General features: G+C 38.2%; 1 protein-coding gene across 1 annotated transcript in view; it reads left to right on the forward strand.

Annotated features, from left to right (window-relative positions):
- The window catches only part of prkar1b (protein kinase, cAMP-dependent, regulatory, type I, beta), a 62,839-nt gene that overhangs the window by 34,679 nt on the left and 14,472 nt on the right, over positions 1–13,688 (forward strand). The window contains exons 6-8 of the mRNA XM_028456101.1: positions 2,333–2,379; positions 5,465–5,623; positions 10,919–10,979. Of these exons, the coding sequence (XP_028311902.1) occupies positions 2,333–2,379; positions 5,465–5,623; positions 10,919–10,979 (267 nt within the window). The remainder of the gene's footprint in view (positions 1–2,332; positions 2,380–5,464; positions 5,624–10,918; positions 10,980–13,688) is intronic.

Raw genomic sequence — 13,688 nt, forward strand, 5'->3', positions numbered from 1 at the left:
GTACTGCCTTTGCTTATGCTGCTCAACTCACTCCCATGTCCTTTATTTTTCCTTATTTTTACTCCCCACTCATTTTGTTCTTAAATCTGCACCAGGCATTGCATCCCTTTGTCTGTCTCCATGTAGTTCTCTCTAAACCTTCATTCTCGACATCCCTGGACTTTGAAGAATCACAGGCTAGCAGTGCCAGACTATGTTTTTCCATGCTCCCCCACTCAAACTGCTATCAGACACAGACACATTTAATCACACATTTAGCACACCAAAAATGCACATTCTGACAGACAAAATTCTTGCTTTTGGATAATTTTTAGGTTTAGGTCTGCACAAAATAATCTAGCTCATACTTGTGGCACATGTTGCAATCTCATGTTGTCTAAGGTTTAAAACACAAAACCCTTCCTCTCATAGGACACCATTCAAGAGTATATCAGCCCTAATTTGGAGATAAAAGGTCCTGGTAACTTTGTGGGGCCCCCAGACCCAGACAATCCATTGTTATATACAGTCCACTGTAGAGTGTAGGTACTATAAACAGCACTGATGTCATTCTAAGTGTTTGCACTGCTGAAGCTTCAGGAAAGCCGGTCACTCTGTATTTAGAACAGCAAGGAATTATTGACGGGTTTGAGTTTAATTCACTTCTGATCAGCTTGTGTTGAAACAAGACCACACGATGAACGTCTGCGTGTGTGCATGTTTCTTTTTCTTTGTGTGTGTGTGTGAATGTGTGCACGTCTTAGTCAAATATTTGCCTGCACTCTCAAGCATGGAAGGATTGGAAAGGTACGAAACAAAGGAGCAGGCACCGAAGTGATAAAAGACAGGAAGAGTAGAAGAAAAGAGCGACAGAGCGAGAGGGAATCGAAAGAGCGACAGAAGAGATGAAAGAAAAAGAAGCAGAGACTCAAAGAGAGAGATAGTGGAGGGCCAGGTTGCAGCAGGATGTGTGTGTGTGTGTGTGTGTGTGTGTGTGTGTGTGGGTGTGTTATTATGAGTGTATCTGGGGTCTCCTCTGGAACAGTCCGTCAGACAGACAAGGAGCGTTTTGTGTGACAAATAGAGCTGTATGATTAACGAGCCTTCTCTACTCAGTATTAATTAGCCATGTGAACTCCTGTGAACTTTACTCACAGGGCGCTCTCGGCCTTTCAACTTTCCAGGTAAGCGTACTCGCTAGAACAGTCGTGCACATAAGCAGCTATGCACACCCTCAATAGGTCCCCACTAAGCACACATACAGGCATAGTTTGGTCAATTAGACTCATGCATCATTAGTGACATCTTTCTCTGAATGGAGTTGTATTTGTGTCTTTTTTAGAGATTCACAGCACTCTTGTATGCGGCTGTCAGTCCTCTTTTAATAATTTCCCTTGAGTCCTATGTAATGGATAGCGTAATTAAAGGAACACTTGCCATTTTTCAGTCTTATCTCAAGACTAGATGCTTTTAACAGACATCAAAAGGCCTGATCCCATGACTCACGTCCTGAGTTATAGTTTGATTTGAAAAGCCTGGATACTTATGTCTGCAACACAACTAAGAGCCAGGATGTTTTGCGGATAAAGATAAAAAAAGAAATCACATTTAGAATAAGTATTAATTAAACCTAAAACCTCTGCCTCTGTGGAGTAAAGGTTGTGTGCAACAGAAGCAGAGGCTTTATTTATGTGCAGTTGTTATTATACGACAAAATAGATATGTGTTTTGCAACTCTGTGTAATTTTATGTAGTATACACCTTTAGAATTAATGTTAGTGCAAACACTGATTGATTGGCATGCAATCATAGGTCACGAATCTCAAAAGAATACACTTATTAAAACTACTCATTTCTGAAACCTTAAGGAGTGAAATTTACAAAAACTAAGTCTTTATTTGAAGGAAAACCTTAATATATATATATATATAGTGAGATGTTGATATCAGCAGTTATCAACTGGTTTGGCTTTAAGTGTATGTTTAACTTGAATTTAAAGGATGTAATTGTTTTTACTTATATAAGGGTACGTATATACATATCAGTGGAGAACACAGTGCTAATAGTGAATGCAAAAAATCACCTTGATTTTAAAAATATTCATATACCAAATAAAAACTATAAATGCCCTTTAAAAAAGAAAGCGTGACATTAATTAATTTTCTTTGCCTTAGGAAAAAAGCATTCACTGAAAAAGGGTCATGAATTGAGAAGTTCTGTTTTACAGCATTTTCTTTGTGTGTTGTTGTTTATTGAAGTTAAGTGCACAGAAAATGTAATCAAAGCCATATTTTATATTTAGCTAGATTTTCAGTTTGTTGAAGCCATTGACTATCTCTTCTTCTCTCCCCAGGTGATGAAGGAGATAACTTCTATGTGATTGACCAAGGTGAAGTAGACGTAAGTAGTAACAGTGCTGTCTTCATTTTTAGTTATTTTGGTGTTTACTTATCAAATGGTCGTTTCAAATACATGTTGACGACAGGGGTTTGCTGTTTGCCAGCTTTGCTTTCATCCACTAGCTTTCAAAAGTAGATGATGTGATGCAGGAAGGATTGTGTGATGTGACTCAGGGGGAAGAACAGAGCGCTCCTCTGACAATGGGCTGGTTGTAGGGTTGCCCCTTTTGTTTAGTTCTCTTCTAAGTTCAGTTCCACGTTGATGACAATCTTAAAATGATCCTATGGAGTCAAAGGCACCGTGAAAGGCATTCACAATGAGAAGATCATTTGTCTTCACCAGCCTGGCACCGTGTGATGGAGTTAAGCGGAGAGATAGAACAGGGTCCGGTGGAAAGTTAAACAGGAAGTGACCTTATCATCTTACAGCTCACAGAGACAGTGGGTAAGAGGAGAGAGGCAGGTTTACCAATATCATGGACCCACCGACCTAGACGGAAGGAAGATCAAAAATAGTTGAATGGTCGTGTTATCAAAAAGTACCTCTTGCTAAACTGATTGCTTTGTCTCATGTGCTCTTATGTAAGAAGTGATTAGATAAGAAAGGGGACCCGATGCTAAATTTGTGTGAAAGAGTGACGTGAGATGATGCTCTTCGTGTCTGTTTTTGGGTTAGGAAGAAGATAGGAACATGTAAAGGAAACGAGTGAGATCAGGGGAAAAGGGAAACAAGTCTTAAACAAATGAGCAATTGATTAAAGCTGATAAAGAAAAAAAACCGAATGTATCAATACAATTAATTATATTAATTTTTAATTTTGTTAGTATTTCTAGTGGATCTTTCCATTTTTAAGGTTTGCGAGTAGGGCTGAGTGATATGGATCCAAATTCATATCTTGATATTACTTCTCAAAATGGCTGTATACGATATAAATCTATGATATATTTTTAACTCAAAATGAAAATATATAGTCAAAGGCGATATTGTAATTTTCTGCATTGTCAAAACAGAAATCACAATATATCTCAACTCTCGATACATTGCACAGGCTTATTTACACTCCAAAAGTTGGTTATAAGAAGGGTATGATTTGCCGGTGGGGCTTTTCCCCTCCTCTGGCTTACACGTCCTTCCCTCTGCTGAATCTTTACACACAGCCTGTGTGGTCTACAGTTAAAGTTCTGAATTTCTAAAGTTCTGAAGTAATGAAAAACCTGCATTTCATCTCTGTAAATGCACAAGATGTTGCCTCCTTCTGCCCACAGATTTGTGGAGATGTGGTTAAAGCAGGGAGATGCTATTGATCCGCCAACCGGAAAGCAGAAAAAAAAGCTTTAGTGCATCATCGAAACTAAAGACAAAAGAGACTGTTTGACTGTCAGACTCTGACGTATACCCTGATGTAACGTTTTGACAGCACTTTGTGGTATTTCATGTTTTCTGTTAAATTGTAATCGGAAAGGAATTAAAATTTTATTTGTTGTCATTTGGCACATTTAAAAACAATATTATAAGAAAATATTGCTGCAAATGCAGTAGTTCAGTTCACATTTCAAAATAGATTACTAATAAAAAGGTTTCTAAAAATTATTCTCCCCTTTGGTTTTTTTTTCATAAATCTCATGCCAGTGTTCAGTCACCACCATCCTATCCTTAACTCAACAATGGCTTATAGTTCACAGCAGCCACTAGAGGGATGGATTCTCCTCCTTTTCTCTTCCTTTCTGATAAAGTCACTGAGAAAGATGATAGTGATAGTAAACTAATATCAGCCTAAGTGAGTTAAACGAGTTGTGATGGGTTGTCCATAGAGCAAAAGTGGCAGGTCCCAGTCAAGCTATGCAAGTGTGTGCAGGGCATTAGGCATGTAAGAGTGTGTGTAAGTGTTAGATGTGAGAATACACCCGTAAAGTCCATAATGGCTCTCTGATCTCCGTCACTTCCAAATCACACAAAAAAATCCTGAGCAAGACAAGACAAAGGAAATAAAAGGGACTGATGGAGCGATAGAAAGCCTTTTAGAGGGTCTCATCTGAGGACTTACAGGGGATCAAATACTTAGCGATGAGCCTACAGCCACATCAAGCAGCCCAGAAACTGAGACGCGAGGGGGGCGGAAGTGCTCACACAATGTTCAATACTAATTCATTTTGAAATATATTTGCTATGGTATAAATTCTACATTTAAACCCCTTAAAAATACTGGGAGCTGAATTATTTACTGAAATACTGAGTAGCTGCAAAACATGTGAAGTAGAGCCTTTAAAATTAAAGTATTGTTGTATAGGTCTATATGTGGTTTGGTCTGCCACTTCCTGGTTTTCATTTGAACTAATTGTGATGCTTATTATTTGCGTACACTTAAGCTTTAATGTTTTAGATCTGCTACTTTTACCCTTCAGTTTGTTCATTTTGTAGACCTTTATTAGTCTTTAAGTGACAGATCCAAATATCCCTTTTGTGGCCATATTTCTGATGATTCCAAGAGTGGTTCCCGTCTGCTCAGACTGTGCAGCACACCATCATTGTTTAGTTTAGCAATAAAGCACAATTTTTCTCAAATGATGCAACATGAGCGCAAAAAAACTCTCTACAGTCTTAAAAAACAGCATTTAAAAAAACCCACTACCCTTTCTTCAATAACAAGCATACAAAACGAGCTTTTTATCACCTCTGCAGACGGTATTGAAAACATCCCTTTCAAAGTTGCTTCACAAGATATTTTTTATGTTTTTTCTTTGTTTAGACTAGTGGTTCCCAATCTAGGTTAGGCGAGTTGGGTGCGGCGTTCATTGAGCATGAAAAATAGTAAAAAAAAAAAATGATTTGCACTCAATCAACTTTATTATTACTGTTTTTTTATTATTATTATTCAAAGGGCTTGTGCAACAAAAAAGGTTTGGGGACCATTGTTTTAGATATTAACCTACGACACATTATAAACACGTCTGTAACTCATATTTTGGTTGAAAGGGTTGAGAACTTCTGTTTTCCACAAACCTACAGTACCTAAGTATTCATATAACAATGGATGTAGTATAAAAATGCACATTTCTTACCAGTGTGTGGATTGCTGTGTCTACAGGTGTATGTAAATGGTGAGTGGGTGACCAGCATTGGAGAAGGAGGCAGTTTTGGAGAGCTAGCACTGATCTATGGGACTCCGAGAGCTGCAACGGTCAAGGCCAAGACTGATCTGAAACTGTGGGGCATTGACAGAGACAGCTACAGGCGCATCCTCATGGTAAGACACTTTGTTTCATATTATCAAGAGCAATATCTTGGCTATTGTATATTTAATTATCTTTGTGCATGGGTGAGTGAAGGGACAGTCTAAACTCATATCACATATATGCCAGTAGCTTTTTGTTTCAAATCAGTCAGTTTTAAAATCCTCTCAGACTTATGAAGGAATATGTTCTTTAGCTTTATCATTCATGCGCTATACACATCTCCTCCTCCCCAACCACTTAAAGAGTCCTTAAACCTTTGATACTTTCATTTTTATCTTTCATATACATCCACATGCACGTGGGCATGTGTCCTCCCATTTGAATGTCTCCTCGCATGTTTTCTGAGATGGAGCAAAGGAAAGGGCAAAGAGGAGGGGTGTGTGTGTGTGAGGACTGTAGGGTCATATCTAATGCTTGTACACACACTTCCCGCTGCAGGAGCTTATCTAGCAGGAATGTCTAAATGTTTAAACTGGAAACACAAGGTGCTCTGCCCCAGCTGTCATACTTACACACACACACATGCACACACACACACACACACACACACACACACACACACACACACACACACACACACACACACACACACACACACACACACACACACACAGACACACACACACACACACACACACACACAGACACTATAATGACCAATTATTGTGTTTGCGCGTCTGTACTTGTGTCAGACTCTTACTGAGCTGCGACGCAATCCTTCAAAGGTTCCTAAATCCATATTCCAACCCAATGAGATACATCCAATTAGCTTTGAAAGCGTCTCTATTTATTTAAGCCTTTGCTAGTGGAATCTCTGTTCTATGTCAAATAGTTTAAACACAGAGCTCTGTTTTTGGACCTTTCACCTCCATGTAGAGTTGGCACTGGCCTGCCCAGCACTCATGTCACCTCTTAAGCACATAGTTAAGCTGAGGGCACAATCCGCCCTGGAAACCTTTCTTTCAAAGGATTCTCTCTGCAGCTTTCATTCCTTGGTTCCATGCAGCAGCAGCAGGAGGGGAGACGGGTGAAGCAGAATTCAATTATGTGAACCTGTAGTTAATTATGGCTGTCACTGATTTGTAAAGCACTTCTTACAAAGTGTGGTATTCTGGCAACATCACAGGCCAACACAGTTAGCATTTTGTTTGTTTTTGCGTGTTTGTGTGTTTTTCAGTAAAACTTTGACGCTAAGCGCTGAGAGCTGCGCTTTATTAGAAGCTTGTTGTGTTACCACTGTAAACAGTTTTATTGTTTTAACATGGTGTCTATGCTCTTTTAAGTTTTTCTGGTCCCTAAATAAAAAACAACATTAGCCTAAATATTTACATTGAACCAAAATAATGAATTCTCACTAGTACGGGTTATCTTACAAAATTAGTATGAATCAGAATCAGATGTACTTTATTTATCCCATTGGGAAATTGCTTTTTCAACATAGAAAAGAAAGAAAGGAAAAAGAAAATGTGCATAAATAAATAAAAGACTGTTGATTAAATAGGGATTACATACAAGTGCACACCTCCAGTACAATATATTACAAATGTACAAATATACAAATATACAAATGAAATACAGATATGTTTAGCGAATATGCCTTTGTGGTTTCTTAGATTCCTGAAGACGCGATTGCATTATGATTTTTTATTGTAATTAAGTTTCAGCTTTTAATGGCCCTGTAGAGTTAACAGTTTTGATGTGTTAAAACAACCAATTCATTTAATCTTTATTTCACATTGTCATTATAAAGTATCTACATCTGTGTTTTTTTCTCTCCTCCCCAGAAAGTAGAATGTAGAAAAATGTTGCTTTTGGGATTGTCATTCAAAAAGAATTTATGGAGCATATAAACCAAATAAATTCATTATTTCACATTCAGGATGGTATAATGCAGTGCTTTTTAACCTTGGGGTCTCCTGGAGTTTAAACAGGGTAGCCGGAAATTTATTGTTGAAAATGAAATGTAATTGTTGAAAAACAACTATATTCTATACTTTTGCTTTGTCAAGTATAAATGTAGTTAACAATAACAATAATAAAATGCAGTATAAAAATATCTGAGCTGGCACAACTTCTTAGTTGTTTGTTACTAATACTGGCAACTCTGTATCTTTAGTACAGTTGAACAAACTTGATCAAAAATGAATTCTTGATCAAAAAAAGGTTAGGAACCACTGCTATAATGAAAGCCTTCTGAATTATGTAAATATGTTTGGCATATTTTCCTCCTTCAAAGACTGTGAACGTTTCACTCAGGTTATATAGAATTACCACACCATGATATTGGTATTACATACTGTATATTCAAAAAACATACTATATCTAAACTAATACTGATTTAATCAGTGCTTTAAGGTAGTGGGACATGCTGTACTGTAGAAAAAAGATAATTAAATTTTCTTTGATAAACACACTGCTCTGCATTGTATGAACCATTTTATAGCCACATAATACCCACCTTGTTGAGTTACTTTGGGATTCAAACACATACAGCATCAGACAAAGGTGTGAACAAACTGGCAAAAAAAAAAAAGTAAATCACAAAACAAAGCAAGAAGAGTTGATGCACTGATGTGAGGGTGGGATTTTTTATTTTTTTTACATTGGACAAGATGAAGGTGAAGAAGACAAGGGCTAAGGTACAGTTGGTTTATTCTGGCCGTGTTCCACACCTCAAGTTTTGATGATTCCACATGAAAGACAGCCAACAGACACAGAGGCGGGTTCATCTTTAACCACAGGAGGAGTGGACATATTACAGCCAACAGGGGTAGAAGAGTATTAAAGATGAAACATGTGCTCGGGCCCTCCCAAGTAGATAGGACGGTTAAGGTCGCAGAGAAATCAAAGCAGTACAAACAGAGGAAAAAAATGCTTATCTTAAGGATGTATTTTTACATGAAATGTATAATTTGAAGTTTAGATAACTGTTGATTTGAGAGAAAGTGTAATGCTTGTAAAGCTTCTTTAAATCTTTCTTTTTCTTATATCAAAGAATTAGAAAACACTATTCTCATATCTACCAATGTGAGCACTGAGAGCGTGCTAACCTCCACCAAGCGCCAAATATCCTTTTTTCCAGATATTGGCAGTTAACTGGATGAGTGATTCTCATCATGGTACCATGATCATTCACACTTTAAAGGCTTGGAAGAATTTTCTTTCCCCATTTATTGTGATACAGTCCAAATGTATGGGTACTCCAGTTTTTTCCAAAAAACACAATGAAAGCACAATCTGGATCTGATCTGAATAAAACTTGTTGGGGTGATTGAAGAACTAATCCGACACAACTTAGTCAAATTTCATAAAGATCGTTTTTTGTCAAAATCTGTTAAATACAATTGATGTAATCCTGTAAACAGACAAACACAAATAAACGCTGATAATAGAAAAAAAAGAAATCGGGATTGGTAGATGCTCTAAACTTAAAAAATAGTTTGGGATAGGGGCCATAAATGGTGATTTGGATTTTTCATTTACAATTACATCTTCAATTATCCATGTTCAATTATGATTACGGTGATCAGCATTTTTCCAAATACAATTAAAATTACAAATATAATTTTTTACCTGAAAGTCAATTACAATTTTGTTCTCAGTTACTAATTCAATGAATCACAATTACTGAGATTGATATAAATAACCCCATAAAACTTAACCTTCCTTATTATCTATCATCTAATATGTTTTTCATCCCTTGGTTACCTTGTTAGGCTTCCTAATCAATGAAAATATTGGTATTAATATGTTTGGTGTGGAAGTCTAAGCCTTTTTTCTGTCAGTATATCCCTAGATTAATATTATTATTACTATTATTATTATTTTTTTTATTAATTACGTATGTGTAAGCCATAGAACTGTAACATGGTTCCACAGGTTTGTGTTTAATTGACAGTATTTATAGAATTTCCATGCCACTTACATTTACAAAGTCAATTATCTGAACTTAATTACATTTCAATTATGATTACAACAGCAACATATTATTTCAATTACAGTTGCAATTATACTTGTCATATGTGTAATTAATTATCAATTATACAATTACAATTATAATTGACCCCAACCCTACTACTACATTGAAGATGTGTTTTTGTCAGGGCAGACCTTTTCCAGAAAATTAACCTCAATAATCAGTTGTCATCAAACTTCCAGTGATAGTTCCTTTTTAATCCCACATGCATGCACGTGTGTGGTTACTGTGATAGAAGCACATTAAGTCACAGTTCAATATACTGAGTAAGATTCATGGCCTGTGGCAGAGGTAAAAACAGACTGCATGCTCTGGCCATGGGACACACACACTAAAATCATTAGGTAGGATGAACGTCTAGATTTCCTTTAATCAACTTGTTTACAATTCAGAGTTTGACATTGCTTCACTTTGGAGTATTGTATCCTCTTTTAAGTCAAAATGTGAAAGAATTACAAATTAGAGACAGGGATTACATTCAGGCCTTGCATTAAAGGCACCCCTGACATTCATATATCAGTTCCATATGCGACAGTGCACAAGATCCTCACTCCTCACTTTCTCGTGGTTCTGTGCAGCAGAGAAGAAATGCCGTTAGGTAAGGGGTCCTCTGGGTCTAGACTTGTCAGGAAGCACCTGATTGTCATAGCAAGCAGTGGAGAGGGGAAAGTCCCCCAGCCTGCTGGGTGGGGTGGGCCACACACACAGACATACACATGCCATGAACATTACCACATACTTTATCTTCACCTTCAATAGCTTGACCCCATGAACTCGGACCAATTGTTCACACGTAATTTTGCCAAGTTAAATGCATTTTAATGTCTACAACATTGTGACCAAGTTTAATTAATGTTTGTTATTCATTTGAAAAGGGTGAAAATTAATTAAAGCTACTCCCCCTGATATTTATTTATGAGATAAAATCATAGTGTATTCCTCATAGATCAATGAAGACAGTTGAAATTTTCTCGTGTTGCATTGTGGGATGTGAAGTTGCAGAGACGAGTGCATAGAAGTGTTTTTGCTTCATTCTGATATCACATGGAATATGGGGAACAAACTAGAACAAAAATGACATCAAGCGAAAAACTGTCCTGCTTTTCTGGCAAAGAAACATAAGAAATCATGTGAAAAACACTAACGCATCCATCTACAGGACTCCACCTCCCACAATACAATGCATGGAGTGTTTATGGTAAATATAAAAACATTGTTTACTCTTTTTGGAGTAAATGATCTTCGATTCGTTGATCTATGACCACCCCTGATTTTTAGTGCAGGTTCAGTTTGATGTTTGTTGATGGGTGTTTTACTGTTTGATTTTCAGGGTAGCACACTGAGGAAGAGAAAGATGTACGAAGAGTTTCTCAGCAAGGTCTCCATCCTTGGTAAGTTTTTTTTTGTGTAAATTGATCATTTTGAAGAAGCAGAATTTTCCTTCCTCTGTGAATAATGGAATATTCTTGCTGATTGTACAGTCATACCTTCAAAAATATAATTTTTAAACAAGTCAAGGCAGGTAAATCAACCCTACAGTAGATCAGTGGTTCCCAAACTTTTCACAGTCCTGTACCTCTTCAGACCTTTAATTTGAAGCCATGCGCCTCCTACTCCTGCACACTTAAAAACATAATAATATAATGTCAAATGCAGTGTAGTGCTAGAGTGAAATGTGTCTCTGAATTGTATCTATCCAGTTGAGGAATACTAACCTTGCCTGCAAGATGGATGTTCACAAACACCAGAATCCATCTTGTGCTGTTACCGCCTTTGCCTTTCGATAGCGAACCGAACCGATTCGTACCAATCATGAAGCAGTGTTGTGGTTTAGGGCGGGATATACGGGTGTGACGAAGGCAGAAGCACCGAAGCAAAACTGCCGCGTGCGCAGTTGCGGGGAGAGGAACTAGCTGGGCTACCGCTATTAGCATAGCTCCGAATCAAAATAGAAAGATGTCGACGCAGGAGGATGAACGTGTGGAAGCTGCTATAAACTCAGTTTTAGAAGAATCCAGCATTTCCTTTTTGAAAGAGCAACAGCGAGGGGCGCTTTGTGCATTTTTGGACGGTAAAGACGGGCAAAGCGGAGCCTTGTTGTTGTTGTTGCAGTGTCTCTGCAGCGCATGCCAATGACGACATCACTTGTTACCGTGTGATTGGCTAAAACAAATCATGGTGGACAGGCGCTTCACCCAATCAGCTTCAAGCATTCTGTCCATGTCCCTCCCTGGTTCCGAAAGGATTCGCCAGACACAGACCTAGATTGATGTGGAGAAGTCGAGTTACACATCAATCTGGCTCTTGCCATGTCAGATGAATAATATGGTTGAAAAATAAAAATCTGTAATTTAGAATTATCAGTCAATTTATTTTACTAACCTACTGGCATTTTCAGTAAGAAAAAAATCTCTCTTTTTCATCACCCTGAACTTGTGAAATACAACTTGCTACAACTTTAATGAGAAGGGTGAGGTTGAGATAATGCACATAACTGCAATGTTTGGCTGAATTTGAGAGAGTCTGAGTCTTAAATCTTTCTCCACACAAAGTCTTGTTCTGTATTTGGTTTTTGTGTTTGTCAAAGCTGAAAATCCACTTTCACACAAGTATCTGGTGGCAAAGGGCATCAATGTCTTGACAGCAAGTTTGGCTAGCACAAAGCATATAGTCATATTTGCGCTTTTTTTGATGAGATTGTTTCTCTGTCACCACTAGAAGGTGGTCTTACAGAGGCCAATGTGTAAGTTGTGTCAATGTATGGAAGCTCCTGACTGCTGGTCGATTTATATTCTAGGTTCCAATTTTAATTTTTTCTTCACGTACCACACTTTGGGAACCTAGGCAGTAGATGAACCAAACTAAACAGGGGCACTTTGTCCCAGGAGGGGCTTACTGTGTGTGGTGGTAATCTTCTCATTCTGTTTACACTAAAGCCAGTCAAAGAGGAATGTCTCAGTGTGGTCAATTAAAGAATAGTGAGTTTTAGCTAAGCTCCTTTTTTCCCTCAGGAATTTGGGCAACACTACTCAGCCAGGCTAGTGGGTTGGAGGGGATAGCAAATGAGATTCATTCAGACTTTGAAAATGAGTTGCAAATGGAACTGACATCCCATCCCTTTCCACTTGATCGTGTGTGTGTGGTGTGTAGAGTAAGGCCATGCCCCCTGTACAGAGTTATTAGCTGGCTGAGTAAACACATACACTCAACTTAGGCCTGAGGAGAACGTCTCTGCAAGGTCCACTCTCTTTTCATTCACCTCCATTCTTCCGCAGCTCCCTCTTTTTGACAGCCTTGTCGAGGCCTGTATTTAAACACCCTCCTCCCTTGCCCAAGTGCCTTTTTCTCCCTTCCATTCCTCTTCTGTCACTTTGCCTCGCTCTACCTCTTTGAATTGGAGGGAGGAGGAGCAGTAGGCGGGATTGTTTTTGTTTGTCTTTGATTTTTGAGATAACCATGAAATTGGGTACAAGGCCTTGATGTAGTAGAGTGACGGGAGAAAAAACAAATCATGATCGCACACGTCGACTTAAACGTCCCATCGTCCCATTCTCCTCCTATTCATGGTAGATGTGTGAAACAAGGTGATCTAAGTGGGAGCAGGTCCTGTCAAGCATGAAATGTAGGTTTTTATAGTAAGCACTTTAGCAGTTTGTGTATCACATTACATGCCAAGCTGTTAAAAATCACCCCTATCGGCTGCCTTTAGCCAGTAGCCAGACAGAAGATATCCATCTGGGTAGGGCAGACACTACGGCCCCATCAAGGGGACACTGGACACCTCAAAAGCACCAGACCTGCTTTAGTTAATCCCTTGTACATACACATTTCCGCACACACATTTGGACACACTGGGATCAGTTACTGAGGGTGTTTGGAGACAATAGCTTCAGAAAAAAAAGGTTTTGCCGTAGTTTTATGTGTTTTAATGTCAAATCAAAACAAGGAATCATGTATCAATCTAGACAAAACAGAAGACGGGGAGTATTTTCATCCATATGTGGACATGCTGGGCCTGATTTACTAAGATCCAAAATAAAGAGCTCTAAATGAGGTAAGATAAAAGTGTTTGTGCAAATGATAGCAGGTGCAAAAGTGGT

The sequence above is a fragment of the Gouania willdenowi genome, chromosome 8, assembly GCF_900634775.1.
Source record: "Gouania willdenowi chromosome 8, fGouWil2.1, whole genome shotgun sequence".
NCBI lineage: Eukaryota > Metazoa > Chordata > Actinopteri > Blenniiformes > Gobiesocidae > Gouania > Gouania willdenowi.